A 17459-nucleotide genomic window follows, 5' to 3' on the forward strand; every position below is an offset into this window, starting at 1 on the left:
AACAGCCTTTAGAGAATGGGACCACCACCCACCCGCTCTGCCCCGACGCCGGCCAGGGGAAGGGCGCCCACCCCGCGCCCCTCAGGACCCCAGACCTTGCGGAAGCTGCCGGCGGGGACGCTGAGGCTGCCCCGGGTGGCGGGCTCCGTGCCCATGTTGCTCTTTATGTGCAAGGAGCAGTCAGTGCCGCCTTTATTGGGGACCCTCGTTTACATGTCAATGAGGCCCTTCGGACTCCAGAAACCCCGAGGAGGAGGAGACAAAAGGGAATGAACACGAAACTACCCACCTCCCCTAGCCCAGGCTTCCTCTTTCCTTCAGGACACCTCCTTCCTCCCTAGGGACACCCTCTCCCCTTTCTCTGTCTTTTCTTTGTCTCTCTGGCCCCCACCACTTCCCAGCCCAGGACCAGTCTCAAGCCCACCTCCTCCATGCCTGTCCTGTCCTCACCTCTGAGCCCACTTGCCAAGTCCTTACTGCCCTGTGTCTCTGAGCATTCTGGGAATTGCCCACTGGGGGAGGTCCGTGGGCCCAGCCGGCTGTGAGTTGCTCTAATGACTATGACAGCACTGGGGCCTCCTTGGGACTGATGCCAGGCGTGCTTGCCAGCAAGGCTTTCTGTGCTCTTCACACTCTGGCCGGCCCGCGACGCTGCATTAGTCGCTCTAATGTTGGGACAATGCAGCAATTTTCTGCCTCTGGCAGCTCAAAGCCGGGTGCAGGTCGAGCCTGCGGGGGCCACGCAGAGACATGTGTCCCATTAAAGCATGCAGCCTGCCTACGGGGCCAAAGCTGGCGTCTTCCTTGCTGGGGCCTGGGGACTGGGAGTGCTCCTAGCCAAAGTCAGCCTGGATTCGGTGTGCGCTGACACTGTTTAGGACCCAACCCAGATTCTTCCAACTTGGAAGGAGGTGGTGTGAGGCAGATCACCTCTCCCTGACCCCCAGCCCTGAGCTGCCAGGCTGGGCAACTCAGGTGGAGGACCCTTTCCCCAATGAGGAAGGACTGGGACTCCCTTGGGCCTTCTCTCAGTCCCACTGGGCGGTGGGGTGGGGAAGACCACTGCTATTCCAGGGAGAGCTCCAGCCTGTTGTAGGAGGTCCAGGGCCCACACCAATCCATGTGTCAGGCTGTGGGAGGCTGAGGGAGCCGGGTGGAGGAGGTGCCTGGGGCTGCCCCAGGGCGGCTGGGCCCTACTGCAGCGCTGTGCTGCAGCACTCTCGCTGGTCTCTGGCAGCTTCCTGGCTGACAGGAAGGCTGACCTCCAGATAAGTCCCTGGGTTCAAACTCAGACACCTCCCTTTACTGGGCTCTCATAGCCTTAGTTTTATTTATTTATTTATTTATTGACAGAATCTCACTTTGTTGTTCTGAGTAGAGTGCAGTGCCATCATCATAGCTCACAACAAGCTCAAACTCCTGGGCTCAAGTGACCCTCTTGCCTCAGCCTCCGGACTAGCTGGGACTACAGGCATGCCACCACACCCTGCTAATTTTTCTATTTAATTTTTTAGTAGAGAAGGGGTCTCACTCTTGCTCAGGCTGGTCTGGAACTCCTGACCTCAAGCAATCCTCCCACCTCTGCCTCCTAGAGTGCTAGGATTACAGGCCTGAGAAACTGTGCCCAGCACATAGCCTTAGTTTTGGGGTTTGTAAAATGGGGTTGTGAACAATGCTCGTGAGCTGCTTTGTGAGCCCAACAGAGAGGTTGCAAAAGTTCTGTAGTTGAGGAGGCCTGTGGCAGAGGAATGGACAAATTGGCCACTGCAGGGCCTCAGCGGGGGGGGAAGGGAAATTGCTCGGTCGCAGGTGGGCTCCCCAGTTCCACGGAGCCGGGGCACCTTCCCCCCTCACCCCGCCCACCCCCGCCCGGGGTATGGATGGACGTCGCCAGGGCAGCCGCGTTCCCAGGCGCCAAGCAGCTTGGAGAATCGCGCCGCGCCCTTCCCCTTTCAGACCAAGGCAGCGCAACAGCAGCTCTGGGGCGCTCTTCCCACCGGGCCGCAGGGTCCGCGGGCCAGATTTGGGCCGATTCGGGTCGAAGGCGGGCGGCAAGTCCGAGGCCGGGCGACGAGCACTGGCACGCGCCGGGCAGCTTTGAAGCTCCAGGGCCAGCCTGGCCGGGGAGGCCTCCAGCTCCCGGCTTGGGGCGGTGGCGGCGCGGTACAAAGGCGCCGCTGGGCGGGCGGGCGGCGCGGCTGGGCACAAAGAGGGCAGCCGAGTGTTAAGGGCATTGTGCGGGCCCCACAAAGCGGCGCCTGCGCCCGCCCCCTCGGGGCCACACTCCGGGCGCCCTGCCGCGCGCGGGCTTCCAGATGCTCCACATCTGCACTAAGGCTGGGCGCGCGCCTAGCCCCAGCGGGTTCCCCCAGCCCCCGCGTTCTCTAGCTGCGCCAGCAGCGGGGCAATTTGTCCTCTAATTACAATCCCTCCCCATAAACCGCAGCCCGGGCTTTTCAACTCGGGGGCATTAGCAAACCAATGGCCCTCGGAGCAGCTCTAGCGGCCCGCAGCTGGGCGCCCGGCCCACCCCTTCTCCAGAGTTCAGGCCACCATAAAGGGGCCCCCGGCGGCCCGGCCGCACCCCAGCACCCGCCGCTCCCAGGGCTGCCACCCCTCCCAAGCTCGTGCCCCGGGATCCCCGTCGTACTGGGTGGGGCCGCTCACGTGGGTGGCTTAGTGTTTCTTAAGCAGTGGAAAATTGACCGCAAAATGCGCTAATTCGCAATGTTCTGCTTTGGCTGCAGAAGGCGAGGCCCGGCGGGCGGCCGGGGTGGAATTCTCAGCCGTCACGCTCCGCCCGGGTCCGCTTAATAGGCCTCCGCCTCCGCTGCTCCCCACACCCACCACCCCTGCACCGCCCGTAGTGCCCGCTCCCCTGCAGCCCGTCCTCGGGCAGGGGTCTCCCCACCTGGAATGACCCCCGTTACTTTGTGTCCCCCAACCCGCGTGGCTCCACCACAGCCACTTAGGCCGGTTCCTGGCCTTAAACTGCTGAGGGTAGCGCAGGATCAAGGCCGGAAGGGAGCTCGGTGCGATTTCCAACCTTCCCTTTCCCCGAGCTCTGAGACAGCTTCTTCCCCGCCATCCCCACTTTACCCCCAATTCGAGCTCCTTCCCGAAGCCTCCTCCGAAGCTTCCTCCACTAAGCTAAAGCTATCGGGCTTCGCATCTGACTAGGTCATTGGAAAGGACAGCAGATGAGTGTCTAGCAAGACCCTTCCTGGAAACCCAGGCTAAAGGCTCCGGTTCCATCCTCCACCCCAGCCCCCTGCTCTGTTTGCAAGTCCTGCATCTGGGCATCCTAGCACGCCTTCAGGCAGGGCGGGCTCTGAAGGCGTTCACAGCGACTTGGGAGGCTTTTCAGAGGTGGAGGGGAGTGTGGCGGCGGGTTCACCCTGTCCTCTCTGGGGACAAGCAGGACAAAGCGCTCTCGAACTGGGAAGGGCATGGACCAACTTAGAAGCGGGGCTTACGCAAGCTGGGATGTAGGCCACTGACTCCCTTTCCATCTTTAGCATCTGGGGTCCCCAAGGCAGCCTGGAAAGGAGCACAGGTCCAGGAGGAGCACTGAGGAGACCCAGGCCCCCCTCTGCTCATTCAAGGAAAAAAACTTTTTTCTGTAACTCCTGAGGGCTCTCAGGCCCTCCAAGGCTGCTTAGGGCCCCTCATTTCTCTTGCTGGAGAATTTAAGGCAAAAAGTAGGCTGCGCCTTTGCCCTCTCCCCCATTTGGTTTTCTTGACTTTGGCAAAAGAAAGAACATTGTGTCTTGTCTGGAAACAAAGTAGGGGGGTTGCAGGTCCCAGGAGAAGAGCCCCACAAGATGTCCCACCGCTCATCCCAAAAGACAGCTCTGTGCAGCCTCTGGCCCTGGGTGGGAGCCCCTTCCTTTCTGTCCTTTGGGGCATTTAAAGCAATGCTAACTGGTGAGGGCTTTGCAGTTTACTGTGGGAGTGGGTGACTGGAGGAAGATAGCTGTTCCCCTCTGCAGATGCATTTCAAAGTGGAATGAAGTGATTGCTCCATGTAATTAACCATGGAGACACAGCAAAAGCTCCACAACGACTCAGCCAATTGTCTCCAGATGGGGTTGGAGAAGCTGCGATTGTTTAACTCTCTTCAGCTGTGTTGGGACTTCGAATAGCTGGGCAGCCAAGGGCCCTTCAAGAGACAAAGGCTGGGACTCCAGCGAGTGCATCAACGCTGACCGGGCTGGCCCAGCTCAGGAAGAGTGAATTCAGAGAGACCCTCATTGTCCTGGCCTTTTGTGTTTCTCCCCAGCTAGCTCTAATCTTTAAATATTTACCCGGCTCCTTTGTGCACATATGACTTATGCACTCAGGGCTGATGTGCTTGTAAATTACGCATCATTTACCCATTTCCAGACTAGAGAGGGAGCTTTCATTCCTCCAGCCTGCAAGGGCCAGAGGAGGGGAAAGAAAACTTTCCGGAAGACCTCCTGGGTTCCCTCCTGGGGAGAGCAGCAGCAGCACTGAACAGGGCCCTCCCTGATGCCCTTCTGGCTGCCACGTGGACAGTGGACAGGGCAGAGGCCTGTGAGTGTCTGGGAGCTGCAGGAGACTGGCTCTCTAGGAACAACCAACCTGGGACCCATCATCATCGAGGAGCTAGAAAAGGTGGGGTTCCTAGACTTTCCTACTTGGTTTCAGGCTTAGACAATACTTAGGACAGGAACAAACTTTCCATCGTGGGAAGTTAGTATGTGGGTTGAGGTGCTTGTTTATCCGGCCATGAGAGGCAAGAATGCCTCTCCCCATCTATGCACCTGCTTCTTGCATGCTCGGGACCATGCCCCCTTCCTACATTCTCTCTTGCTCAATAAGGCAACCTTGTTTAAGAAAAGGAAGCTTAGTTTCATCTCAGCCTGCAGTTTAACTTGGAAATATCAAGGTGGTTCTCAGAGCTCTCTAAAACAATGAAAAGAAAAATTTTTAAAAATTTAAAAATAGGCCTGGCGCGGTGGCTCACGCCTGTAATCCTAGCTCTCTGGGAGGCTGAGGTGGGCGGATTGTTTGAGCTCAGGAGTTCGAAACCAGCCTGAGCAAGAGCGAGATCCCGTCTCTACTAAAATTAGAAAGAAATTAATCGGACAACTAAAAATATATAGAAAAAATTAGCCGGGCATGGTGGCGCATGCCTGTAGTCCCAGCTACTCGGGAGGCTGAGGCAGGAGGATCACCTGAGCCCAGGAGTTTGAGGTTGCTGTGAGCTAGGCTGACGCCACGGCACTCTAGCCTGGGCAACACAGTGAGACTCTGTCTCAAAAAAAAAAAAAAAAAAAAAAATTAAAAATGAAACAATGAAAAGACAAATCTGATTTTGCTCTCCCATCTTCTTGCTTTGGCCAAATCAAATAAACCTTTTTCTATCTCCAAGCACCAGGGTCACAGTGTTTGACTTTAGCTGCATGTCGGTTACATGAGTCTGAATTTGGGGTTCTAGACAGTGGCTCTCAGGGCTACCTAAAGCAAGAGGGGGCCTATGGGATGAAAAATTACCTATTGGGTACAATGTATACTATTCAGGTGACAGGTATACCAAAAACCTAGACATCTCCACTACGCAACTCCATCATGTAGCAATAAAACCACTGGTACCCTCTAAATCTATTTAAATTTTTAAAAATAAAGTAGCAAGACTACAAAAATAAAATAAGAGGGATCTCCACCTGGGCCCAGGAAGGACAGCCACCTCAGCCTGTGGGTGGATGGCAGGATGGGGGAGGAGAGGGGGAAGGTTGCCCAAGGGCCTTCTTGCATGAGAAAGGGCTCCCTTTCTGTTTGCTGCCAAGCTCCTAGAACAAAATACATTCAAATGCTTATTTACAAGAAAAGGCCGGCCGGGCATCCCAGGGCTGAGTGGTTTTCCCTATTTTTCTTATATTTCTTATAGGTTCCTCATCCCCCAAGCCTGGAGAAGTGGGTGCACAGTGGGCTTGTTGACCAGATTGCTCTCCCCTCTGGCGGGAAAGCAGGTCTCTGTGGGGGGTCTGTGTGTGTGCTTCTGTCTGTCCCTGTGCATCTCCCCATGTGTCACTACTTTGTTTCCCTGGGTATATGCTGCGTGCACAGATCTGCCTACTTTCCCTTCTCCTCCATCACTGCTCTGTGAACCCGGGGCCCTGACAGATTCGGCAACTCCAGTGATTTCTAAAAGGTCTCCTTCCTTAGAGTCTGGCCCCACCTGGGGGAGACCGTCTCCCCTTTCTTTCTCCCTCCTCCAGGACGGGGCTGATGAAGATGTAGGATCTAAGGGGAGGTGGTGGGCACAGGAGGGACTGTTGCTCAGGTTCTCCAGTCCGGTTACATGTCACTCTACGCCCCCGGAATGGCAACAGTCCCTGGGGATAAATCAGGGCGGTAACACAGAGCAGACAGCAAATGCAGAGGGCCAGCGCAGGAGCTTCCCAGGCCCAGTGGTTCGCGCCCCAGGACTGAGCTCACTCTTTGGAGCGAAGTTGCGATGCGCGCCCTCTGGTGGCCCTGAGGCATCCAGGTGCAGAGGGAGAGGTCCCCAGTCTGGGGGAGACAAGGAGACATGGGGACAGTGGCAGGCGCTCCAGGACTCAGCTCCACGCCTCCTTCCCACGTGGCATTGCAACTGAGCAACTTTCATTTTTAAAACATTAGATCTTAGGCCGGGCGCGGTGGCTTCCGCCTGTAATCCTAGCACTCTGGGAGGCCAAGGAGGGAGGATCGCTCGAGGTCAGGAGTTCAAGACCAGCCTGAGCAAGAGTGAGACCCCGTCTCTACTAAAAAAATAGAAAGAAATTAGCTGGACAACTACAAATATATAGAAAAAAAAATTAGCCGGGCATGGTGGCGCATGCTTGTAGTCCCAGCTATTCTGGAGGCTGAGGCAAGAGGATTGCTTGAGCCCAGGAGTTTGAGGTTGCTGTGAGCTAGGCTGACGCCACGGCACTCTAGCCCGGGCAACAGAGTGAGACTCTGTCTCAAAAAAAAAAAAAAAAAAAAAATTAGATCTCTTTTCAATTCCCATCAACCAAGTTTAGCAGATGCCTCCTGAGCACCATGTAAACATGGTGCTGGGATTTATAGAACAAATATCAACTCGTGCCAGAGAAACTGGGATCCCCATTTTACAGGAAACTGAGGCTCACAGAATTGATGTGCCTAAGGTCACAAAGCTAGGTGACAGAGTGTTGGGGCCTGGGATTCCAGCCTCTACTCTCCACCCAGCTTCTCAGACACCAGGGATCGGACGCAGGGCTCAGCCGGCCTGGCCCCAGCTGACCAGCATTCTCTGCACCAGCCTCCCCTGGGGCCTGTCCCCCATCCTTCCTCAGGCTGCTCCCTCCTGCCTCTGTGCCTTTCAAACTTCATGCCCTCCCTCCCTCCTAGATCTCATTTCCAGTGCCAGGCGGGCTGTCTGTCCCTGAGGGCCCCAAGACCCAGCTCCAGCCCTCCCCCCCAATGCCTCCCACTCAAGGGCTTCCCCTGGGGTCCCTGTCTGCACCCCATCCTTATTTGGCTCCTGCCTCACTTCCACCCTGACTGGGTGTTTCCGTTGTTTGCACGCTGGCCTTGTCCTCCAGCACAGCCCTCTGAGCTCCCCAGCTGAGAGCATCTACCCTTTAGAAAAGCAAAGAACGATTTCTGATGACGAAAGCAATATATGTTCACTGTAGGCAGTGTGGGACATACATAAACATATAAAGACAATAAAAACTGCCCAGAGTTCTACCACTTAAGAGATAATCGCTGTTAAATCATTTTGGCTTATATTTAAATCATTTTCCCAGGCTCACATATGGGCCTTTTCTGAAGTTAGATCACAGCTGAAGTTAGGATCACACTGTAAAGTTTTGTACTCCGGTTTTTAGGACACGTGATACATGCTGAGTGTTCTCACCACCATCCAACATTCTTCCGTCGCAGGAACTTAAGCCGCCGGTGGTCCCAGCGCGTGGGTGCCCACACTGGGCCTTTAGGCTGCTTCCCAGGACTGTGTCCGCAGCCCGGGGCACGCAGCGGGCGCTCGGGGACCCCGCTTAGGGATGGCCGAAGGCCCTGCGCACAGTCGGGATGAGCGCCCCAGTGTGTCTGTTTTGGGAGGACCATGCAGGGCCGGCCGAGGGACGGGTCGTTTCAAGTTTCAGATTTTTTCTTGGGACAGGAACTTTCTTGAGTCTGTAGTCAAGTTTCGGCAGACGCAGGCGGCGACTACACGAGCCCCAACAGCCTCCGGCTTGGGCAGGGTCTGGGGGTCCCCGAGGGGCCGGCGGGGCGGGGCCGGGGGGGGCGGGGCGCTCCCGCCAAATCGGGGCCACTAGCCCCGCGGGCCGCTGTTCTCGCGAGAACTCGCGGGCGGCGCGCAGCTCCTGGCAGCTGCCCTTCTCGGGCCGGCGTCGGCGGCGCAGTGCGCAGGCGCGGCCGGCGGGTTTCCCCGGGCTACAGCCGGCGCCGCCCGGTTGTTCGCCGCCCTGCGCCATGGCGGGCTGCGCGGCGCGGGCTCCGCCGGGCTCCGAAGCGCGCCTCAGCCTCGCCACCTTCCTGCTGGGCGCCTCGGTGCTGGCGCTGCCGCTGCTCACGCGCGCCGGCCTGCAGGGCCGCACCGGGCTGGCGCTCTACGTGGCGGGGCTCAACGCGCTGCTGCTCCTGCTGTACCGGCCGCCGCGCTACCAGGTGCAGGCCGGGCGGGGGCCGGGCGCGGGCCGGGCGCGGGCGCCACCTCTCCGGGTCGGGGCGGCCTCCCACGGCCTGTTCTTCGGCCGCAAATTCAGGTCGCAGGAGGGGATCCTGCCTGTCCGGGGGCGGGCGCCCTGCACCCGGGGTGTGGGTGTTAAATTGCAGTTCGTGCTGTTCCCAGCTGCGGCAGATGCGCGTGGGGTGTGGATTGAGCGAGCCTACGAGTTCTTTTATGTAATTGAAGGTGTGGAGACCTACCTGCTGCCAAGTCTGAGGTCAAAGGCCCCGCAGTTACGTGGAGGGGGCTGAGTGCAGAGTGCTGGGTGCCCTGACTAGATAAGCTGGACTTGAATTCTGTCAGTAAACTAGAGTTAAGCAGTTTTCCCACACCCCTGAATAATAAAGCCAAAATAGTAATAATAACAGATAAAATTTCTGTAGCAGTTACTCTTAAAAGTGCTTTCACGGGTAATCCTTACTGCAGTCTGAAAGGTAGGTACCTTCGTGACTCCGCGTTGTAGATGGGGAAATGAAATCCGGAGAGGTGAAGTAACAAGGCCTCCCCGCCAGAGAGGGGTGGGTACAGAATTTGAACCCAGGCAGCCCTGCCTCACCCTTTTTAAGCTCTGAGCACATTGCCTCTGTCTGCCTGCCAGTGGCCTGCCTATCCCAGGAAGGTCAGCAGCCTGGACTCGTGCTCTGGAACGGCGGGTGACTGAGCTTCTTTTGGGTCCATTTCAGATAGCCATCCGAGCTTGTTTCCTTGGCTTTGTGTTTGGCTGCGGCATGCTGCTAAGTTTTAGCCAGTCTTCTTGGAATCACTTTGGCTGGTAAGAAGGACTTTGGGAATAATGAATAGTGGTTTCGAGGCGAGGGTGGACAGATCAGAGGGTCAGCAGTATGGCATTTCCTCATCCCTGTGTCCCGTCTCTGACTGGCAGAAGGCTGTTTAGGGCTCTATGGAAATGAAGTCTCCTGACTTCCATCTCAATTCCCACATTTCAGCCCTTGTGATCTTGTGCCCGTTGGTTGATTTGTTTCAGGCAGAAACAGGTCTCCCTGGCACCCTCCCCAAAGGCGTCCTCATCCCAGCTGCAGTGACAGCATTCAGTAATGTGACAGGCCCTTCCCGGAAGGGGTACAGGTCCTCGGTGGTGGGAAGGGGCAAGGCTCTGGCTTGTCTTCATAGGCCTTTTTCGTCTCTAATTTCTATCAGGTCACATCTAGCGCATCCCCACAGCCAGTGTAGGATTTTTCCCTACACTACTATTTCAGTCCCTTGAGCCTTCTAGTCTGTCCTGGATATGAACCAGTGGCTTCAAGGTAAAAAGCTTTATCTCCTATTATCACTATTTTGAGCCTTGAATCCTTCTTTGCTGGAATTGTTTCAGTTTTGTTCAATTTTTACATACATCACTACTTTATGTTGATACTTCCCTCTTTCGTGTTTTATTATGTGTAGTGTCATTTTAAAAGGACTGAAGGGCTCATATTGCCTCCCTAACCTATGGTTTTTGAGGGTTTTTTTGTTTGTTCCTGTGACATTCAAAAACATAGTCCCTTAAAAACCCCACTTCTTGCAAACCTCAGGGAGTAAATGCTGCAGATGGGTGCCTGAGGTTCACTTTCAGGCAGGTGAGAACAGGACCTCTTAGAATTAGGGATAGTTCAGGAGACCCAAATCTGTACCTGTGGCTAACTTGGTTCCCTTGCCCCAATTTACCTCTTTTTCTTTTCGTTTTTAAATAGGTACATGTGCTCCCTGTCATTGTTCCACTATTCTGAGTACTTAGTGACAGCAGTCAATAATCCCAAAAGTCTGTCCTTGGACTCCTTTCTCCTGAATCACAGTCTGGAGTATACAGCAGCTGCTCTTTCTTCTTGGATAGAGTTCACCCTTGGAAATATCTTTTGGCCAGGTTAGTGTGCCCTACATTCCCCCCTGAAGAAGGGTGGCTCCCACTTGGGCTGAGGACGGTGACATCGGTTCACCTTTCAGGTCTAATCTCCCCTGAGCGATTTTCCCCAGACCTCTGTCCTCACTAAGCTATTTATAAAGGATGAGCTCTGCTCATTAATTCTGCTTCTGGATTTCGAATCGAGGACGTGTTGACCTTTTGCTTTAAACCTGTGTAACATAGTACACCATCTAATATAAAGTCTCAACCTTTGATAGTTGTCATCCTAATTTTACAGTCAGAGGAGGTTTGGATGTGTTCATTTTCTGTGACCTGAGACATTTCATGTGATGAGTTTACCAGCAAAAACTTCTGCATCTGGAACCTACTCAGAAATTGAACTTCCCACAGCCAGTGGAATAAAGTGTCCAGGATTCAGGCTGGAAGCCCTGGATCCTTCTCTACTTCTCTTAGCTGTACTTGCCCCTAGTGAAGGATGTGAGTGTGTGGTGGGGGTATGTCAGCAAGAGAGCCCATCAGCTCTAGGAGGGGGCACCTCTTCACCATGACACTAATGGGCTTGTTGGCACTTTAAAGGGATGAACAGCACGACTTAGGGGAATGTGTTTTCTTATCATTAAATTTTAATGCGCTGACAAACGCTAATTGTCCACAAGCATGTTTTCTAACGTTTCTATCTTTGGGAAAATAGGTTGATTTTTAAGCAGTGCGAGGGGGAGTGCGACAGTCCGGTGTCTTCACCGATGCCTCTCTCCTGCAGAACTGAAGCAGATCACCTGGCTCAGCGTCACAGGGCTGCTGATGGTGGTCTTTGGAGAATGTCTGAGGAAAGCAGCCATGTTTACAGCTGGCTCCAATTTCAACCACGTGGTACAGAATGAAAAATCAGATACCCATACTCTGGTGACAAGTGGAGTGTACGCTTGGTTCCGGCATCCTTCTTACGTTGGGTGGTTTTACTGGAGTATCGGAACCCAGGTATAGTATCAAATATGACACTGATTTCCTTTTATATTTTAAAATTGAGATAAAATTCACCATTTCAAAGTATACGGTTCAGTGGTTTTTAATGTATTCACAGGTTCTCTGTTTCCTTTAAATAGGTATGTGTTTTCCCTGGCATGTTTTAAGTGATAACTACATAAAAGCCAAGAGAACTAACTTAGTCCTTAATATTTTTTCTATGTACCCAAAATGTGGATACATAAAGTCTTGGTGATTCTCAGTTCTGTTAGCTCCCCTGCTATACTCCTCTGCCTCTTCAGCTAAAGAGGCTCTGGAGCACCCCAGTGGGTGCTGGGGCTTAGATCTGGAGCACTTCAGGGCGGCTGAGGACAGAGATGGCGCTTAGGGCAGGGAGTGCCCTCGTAGCTGGTTTTCATCAGAAATAGGTATCACTGAGACCAAGGTCATGTGTTAAGTTAATCTGAACTAGGGAGGTTTGTTCTGTCTCAGGCTGCAGATCAAGCCTTTATTTCTTGACAACTGTCTTCTGATTCTGTACTCTTGGTCTTACAATGACCTGGCCAGAGAATGTGAATAGAGCTTGGAAAATGCATCATGTCTTTGGGCAAATCCAGTCGACCCCCAGGCATCCCATCAGCAATGCATGGTCCATGGTGACTCCCTGGTGACCCCTAACAGTATAGTTGGGGCAGATTATCACATAGCATTTATTTTAAAATTTGTATTTCTGAAACACATAAAACTCCCATGTTGACAATCACGTTCCCTGGGAACAAATTATTAAATAATTATAGTTGAATAATGTAATTTGCCATAAATGTTTGCTTGCTATATACCTAAGTGCTATAGGACTAAGGCATTTTTAATACCTTTTGACCATGGACTTTTTACGTGTCTCAGCACACGTGTGTGTATAAACGGAGCATGTCTTTCCTGGAACAATATTTAATGTGTGCAAAACACTATTTTTCTGCCTTTTATTTGTAATGCTGCACTACATTGATTTCGTGGCTCAGTCATGGTTGCAGCCTGCGACTGGGAAACCCCACCACGGGCGATGCCCAGAGAGCTACACACATCTGCCAGGTGTGAGGGTGCAGGCTCTGCAGTCACCCACTGGGCCAGTCCTGGCTCTGTCGTTCGCTGCTTAGCCTCCCTTTCCTCGCACATCACAGTGGGGATGGCCAGCTATGGTGGCGCATGCCTGTAGTCCCGTCTACTCAGGAGGTTAAGGATTGCTTGAGCCCCCGAGTTCCAAGTCCAGCCAGGGCAACATAGTGAGTCCTTGACTCTAAATGAATGAATGAATGAGCAGATGTCGGGGGGCAGTAGCATCACCTTGAAAGTTTGCTGTGAGCGTTGAACGGCTTGGTGGTTGTAAAGGGCTTCGCACAGCTCGGGGGACAGTAAGCACAACAAGCAGTGAAGTGAAGTGGCAAGAAGTCAGAGTGTCTGCCTGGTTCTCCAGGTAGAAGTACTTGCCTAGGGAAGACACACGTTCATAGGGGACCAGTTGCAAAGCCAGCAATGGGCGAGGGTAGGTCAGTGGTTCCCCAGTGAGCTGGAGCATGCTTTTGGCCTTGAAGGACTGTGGGCTGTGGATCAGTGGGAACGACAATCGTAGAGGTGGAGGAACCCCCCAAGTAGAGGAGGTAAGAGGCAAAAGAGGACACAGGTCCCGGGTGAGGCAGAGGCTGGCTGGAGCAGGTGAGACACTGCCTTTCCTGGCTTTGAGAGCCAGGCCCAGGAGGTGGGGTTCAGTTGTGGGCACTCTCTGAGCGCCAGGGTGATCTGCTGAAAGAGGTGTTGCAGAAGCTCAGTTTGGTTGCTGTCTGTCTAGTACCGAGGAGCAGGTGGAGGTTTGGGGGGCAGAGGGGGAGGACCAGGGCAGCTGTGTGGTGTGAGTGAGTGTTTCTGACATGGGGTGTCCTGGATGGGATGGCAGCATGCACCGGAACGAGGCTGCACGTCAGGGAGTTCACACTTGGGGATGGGGGACCATTGCTGTCACCCTGACCTGAGGGTTGAAATATAAGAGGTTGGTCTGTCCTTGTACTTTTTATTTTTATTTTATTTTATTTGAGACAGGGTCTCACTCTGTCATCCAGGCTGGAATATACTGCCACAATCATAGCTCACTGCAGCCTCAAACTCCTGGCCTCAAGCAGTCCTCCCACCTCAGCCTCTGAGGGACTACAGGCATGCACCATCACACCTGGCTAATTATTTAAATTTTTGGTGGAGACATGGTCTCACTATGTTGCCCAGGCTGGTCTTGAACTCCTGGCCTCAAGCAATCCTCCCACCTAAGTCTCCCAAAGTGCTGGGATTACAAATGTGAGCCACTGCACCAGGCCCTTATTTTAAGAGAGTCTCTTGGCCCCTGGGCAGGGAAATCCTCTGGGTGTTAAGAGAGAAATAAATGCTTGCCAAAGTGCACGGTGTCATAGCACTGTGACCCTGATCGACTTGGTGTTTCCCTCTGTCAGGTGATGCTGTGTAACCCCATCTGTGGCGTTGGCTATGCCCTGATAGTGTGGCGATTCTTCCGAGATCGAATAGAAGAAGAAGAAATCTCATTAATTCACTTTTTTGGAGAGGAGTACCTGGAGTATAAGAAGAGGGTGCCCACAGGCCTACCTTTCATAAAGGGAGTCAAGGTGGCGCTCTGACGGGCGGGGGTTCGGTGACTGTGGGGCCCATGACCCTGTGCAGCCCAGGACAAAACTGCTTCCGGTCGGCCACTGCAGAATGAATTTTCTTAATCATTTTGTATGTCACTAATTAACTCTTCTGGAATGTTACTTAAGACCAAATGGTCAGAAGGCCTTAGGACCAAAGGACCCACTGGAAAAATCTATTCTTGTGCTGAATCAAGGTAGGACGTAGATGAAAGGTGAATAAGAAGCAAATCACAGCAATATTCAACAGTGCCCCTTCAAAGGGACCTGGTCAGAACTGAGGCCACACTGCACTGCCCCTCAAGGCCAGAGTGTGAGTAAGTTGTAACCGGGACTCCTTGGCAGAGGTGGACTCTCTGCTTCCAGTAGCGCTCCCGCAGCAGAAGGGGTAGTGCACACCGCGGCTCATGAGCATTCAGAATACAGCTAAAACCTTTAATTTAACTGGAAACCACAGCGCAGCTTTAACCTCTTTATTTCTGTCCTTCAGTGCATGAACATCTAGACAGTTTTAAAGATACTTCCTTATACGATGCTTTGGCTCTAAATAGATTTAATTGTATTTACATATCTATTGTTTATAAGTAGCAGTACGCATTCAAAGGGGACTCGGTGTTTCTAGCTCCAACTTTTATTTGGCAGTAAGTAAGCATAGACACCTCCAGACAGTTTGGCCGAGTGTGGCTTTGTGTGACCAAAGCTGAGTATGGCCAGTGTGGCCAAGGGGACTGTGGGCCCCGGTGGGTTTCCTGGGGGCTTTGGCTCCTGGTCCCTTCCTGTCATCAGTGACAGGTGGGTCAAGAAGTGTCATTTTTCCCTGATCCAAGACGTGCTTACTGAACGTCTGCTCTGCGCAAGGCGTTGTCAAACGTTGAGAAATACTGCTCTCCATTTATTTGGGATTTTCTTCTCATTTTACCATAGCTTATATTTTTGTATTTCAATGTAAACCTATTAACTGTTGTTTACTATGTTCTGTTCTTAAAATTACATTGTCCCTAATGTTATTTCAAACTGTTTTCCAAAGGGGTTTGAACACACACAACTACAAATTGAAGCAAGTCGACTCCCCATGATAGTCTTAAATAGAGCAAATAAGCCCAGCCGAGATTCAGTCAGTACTTTTGTTTTGCAAGTTTGAGGAAAGTAGTTGGCTTTGTGAGTCAAACATAGAAGCTTTAAGAGGTGAGACCCTTGTTTAATTCTGGACTAGACAGGACCTTGGCCTCAGCGTGAGATCCTTGCGTGCAGTTTTGCAGTGGCACTAACGAAGCTTGAACGTGAAGGCGGTGGCAGCAGATGGCCCGAGTGTTGCTCTGCCACCCTGCCATGCAGCTTGTGAGGAGCCACTAAACCTTTCCGTGCCTAGACCTCCCCATCTGTAGAATGGGGTCGATACCACCTACCTCACAGGGGTGTTGTGAGGACTCAGAAGAACAGTATGAAACATCTTTACTACTCGGATGAGAGATGACATCAATGAAATCTATACAATATAAAAGCTATACAAAAATGGGCAGACATTTGATTAACTGTGCCAGATACCTAATTGTGTGTTTAAAAAGAGCATTCTACCAACTCAGAAATAAGACTTATTTCTGGGTTTCATGGCTTAATTAATTTTTTCATTGTTATATATACCAAAGAGGCTTACGGGTTCGTTGATTACTGGTATGACACTTGCTGGCTTAAGAACCAGGCAGACCTGATGTCGGCCCCCTGACTGTCTGGCCGTGGGACTCTGGCCAAGGTGATTGGTAGCTGGAGTGATCAGCAGAGTTTCTCTGCAATGAACGCTCCCCGGTGGGACATCACACACTCGCCCTGTTTGGGCATTTGAGTTCGATCAGTTCTAAACTTGTTTTCCAGACCACACTTAGCGCAGCAAACTCCACTTCCTGGGACTACAGACAGGCAGAGGGTATGGTTAGCGTTGGCAGCCGACCCCAGCTCTTTGAGGGAAAATTCTTTCTCACTCATCTAAGCAGGATTGGGCCTAGCCTCTTCCCATCAGGGCCGTGAAGTTGACTGTTTTTGGTGGTGGGCAGGTGGGGTGGAGACAGGGTCTTGCTGTGTTGCCTGGGCTAGAGTGCAGTGGCGTCGTCACAGCTTGCTGCAACCTCACACTTGCTCCTGGGTTCAAGCAATCCTCCTGCCTCAGCCTCCCATAATGCTAAGTTTACAGGTGTGAGCCACTGTGCCTGGCCAAGTTATCTTTTTGATAGGTAGAGAGCAGCCAGTGAGGACCCCTAGGCTTGTGGATGTTAAGAGGGTGCTGGCATTTGATGCCATCTTCTACCTGCCAGAGGCCAGAAAGCCCACCTTTGTGCCAGGCCCACCTACTGGAAGGAGTCGGGTCTTTGGGTTTCCCGGTGAAATGGTGCCTCCCACGGGGGGTGGGGGAGAACTTGATACTGTATTCTACTCTGCTTTAAAGAGTAAGTCTGGGGGTAGGGGTGGCAGGAGAACATTCCCACCTTCCTTATTATCCCATGGCAGAAGTCAGCAATTACTTAGGGATAAAAGATGAACTACTTAAGGGCAGGATTTGGCAAGTGATTGACTTCCATTTAGCACCACGATCTTGAGATTATTTTTAACTTTATAAATTTAGCGGTGTCGGGGCCCACGACAGAGAATCAGGTTAATGAGGTAAAGGCTTTTCGGGTATTTGCTGTAAAGGCCACATTGCCAATTTCCTCAACTTAAGAAACTGTCAGGAGATTTCTTTTTCCACTGCAGGTTTTAAAGTGGAGATGCTTAAATGGAAAATGGGTACCGCACAGAACAAAGCTACTTTGAAACAGCGTAAAACGAAACCTTTCGCGAGGACGTGCGGGCAGCCGCTGCCGAGAGTGGCAATTTACGGAAGAGGTAGTGGGGCGAGCCTCTTAGCAGGACAGAAAGCAAAAGACAGCGTACCTGATGTCCCTTAGTTGGCGTGAACTGCTTCTCGAGCCTAAAAAGTACTCTATTGATCTCTTCCATTCATTTACGAATCTAGGGGACTGACAGGACAGGGAAAGATGTTCCTAGACCAGTAAGTTGTATTAGCCGGTCGGGCTCCGTGAGGCCTTGGTCTCAGCTCACTGTAGTAGTCCCCTGTCATGGGCACAGCACACCACGGTTCCTTCTCTGCACTTTCTTACTGCCTTAGGTAGTTGTGATCGCCCGCCGTAGTTCGCTTTTGTAGCGGTTTGGCAAGGTCAGGAGACCTCAGCCT

At 52.7% G+C, this 17459-nt stretch overlaps 2 protein-coding genes across 2 annotated transcripts; one reads left to right on the forward strand and one right to left on the reverse strand.

The window, feature by feature from the left end:
* Positions 1 to 8: 8 nt before the first annotated feature.
* LOC105824898 lies at positions 9 to 8474 on the reverse strand. Its single transcript, XM_012662508.1, has 4 exons — positions 8317 to 8474; positions 6466 to 6653; positions 1959 to 2198; positions 9 to 190 (listed from the first exon to the last, which is right to left on the reverse strand). The coding sequence occupies exons 1-4, from the start codon at positions 8472 to 8474 to the stop codon at positions 9 to 11; spliced, it is 768 nt and encodes a 255-aa protein (XP_012517962.1).
* Positions 8391 to 15836, forward strand: ICMT (isoprenylcysteine carboxyl methyltransferase). The gene is made up of 5 exons (XM_012662554.1): positions 8391 to 8667; positions 9412 to 9500; positions 10420 to 10589; positions 11350 to 11567; positions 14045 to 15836. Exons 1-5 carry the CDS (start codon positions 8473 to 8475, stop codon positions 14225 to 14227), a joined length of 855 nt encoding a protein of 284 aa, XP_012518008.1. The 5' UTR covers positions 8391 to 8472; the 3' UTR covers positions 14228 to 15836.
* Positions 15837 to 17459: the final 1623 nt, after the last annotated feature.

This window comes from Propithecus coquereli, unplaced genomic scaffold, assembly GCF_000956105.1.
Source record: "Propithecus coquereli isolate 6110/MARCELLA unplaced genomic scaffold, Pcoq_1.0 Scaffold77, whole genome shotgun sequence".
In the NCBI taxonomy this organism is placed as follows: domain Eukaryota; kingdom Metazoa; phylum Chordata; class Mammalia; order Primates; family Indriidae; genus Propithecus; species Propithecus coquereli.

Bases quoted from the DNA above. Each gene is read 5' to 3' on its own strand.
- ICMT (XM_012662554.1), top strand. From the start codon at position 8,473: ATGGCGGGCTGCGCGGCGCGGGCTCCGCCGGGCTCCGAAGCGCGCCTC. The intron at 8,668-9,411 runs GTGCAGGCCGGG...GGTCCATTTCAG, and splicing joins ACCGGCCGCCGCGCTACCAG to ATAGCCATCCGAGCTTGTTT. The intron at 11,568-14,044 runs GTATAGTATCAA...TCCCTCTGTCAG, and splicing joins ACTGGAGTATCGGAACCCAG to GTGATGCTGTGTAACCCCAT.
- LOC105824898 (XM_012662508.1), bottom strand. From the start codon at position 8,474: ATGGCGCAGGGCGGCGAACAACCGGGCGGCGCCGGCTGTAGCCCGGGG. The intron at 2,199-6,465 runs GTGAGCTCAGTC...CTTTGTGCCCAG, and splicing joins TCGCAACTTCGCTCCAAAGA to CCGCGCCGCCCGCCCGCCCA. The intron at 191-1,958 runs GTCTGAAAGGGG...TCCCCAATAAAG, and splicing joins GCTGCTGTTGCGCTGCCTTG to GCGGCACTGACTGCTCCTTG.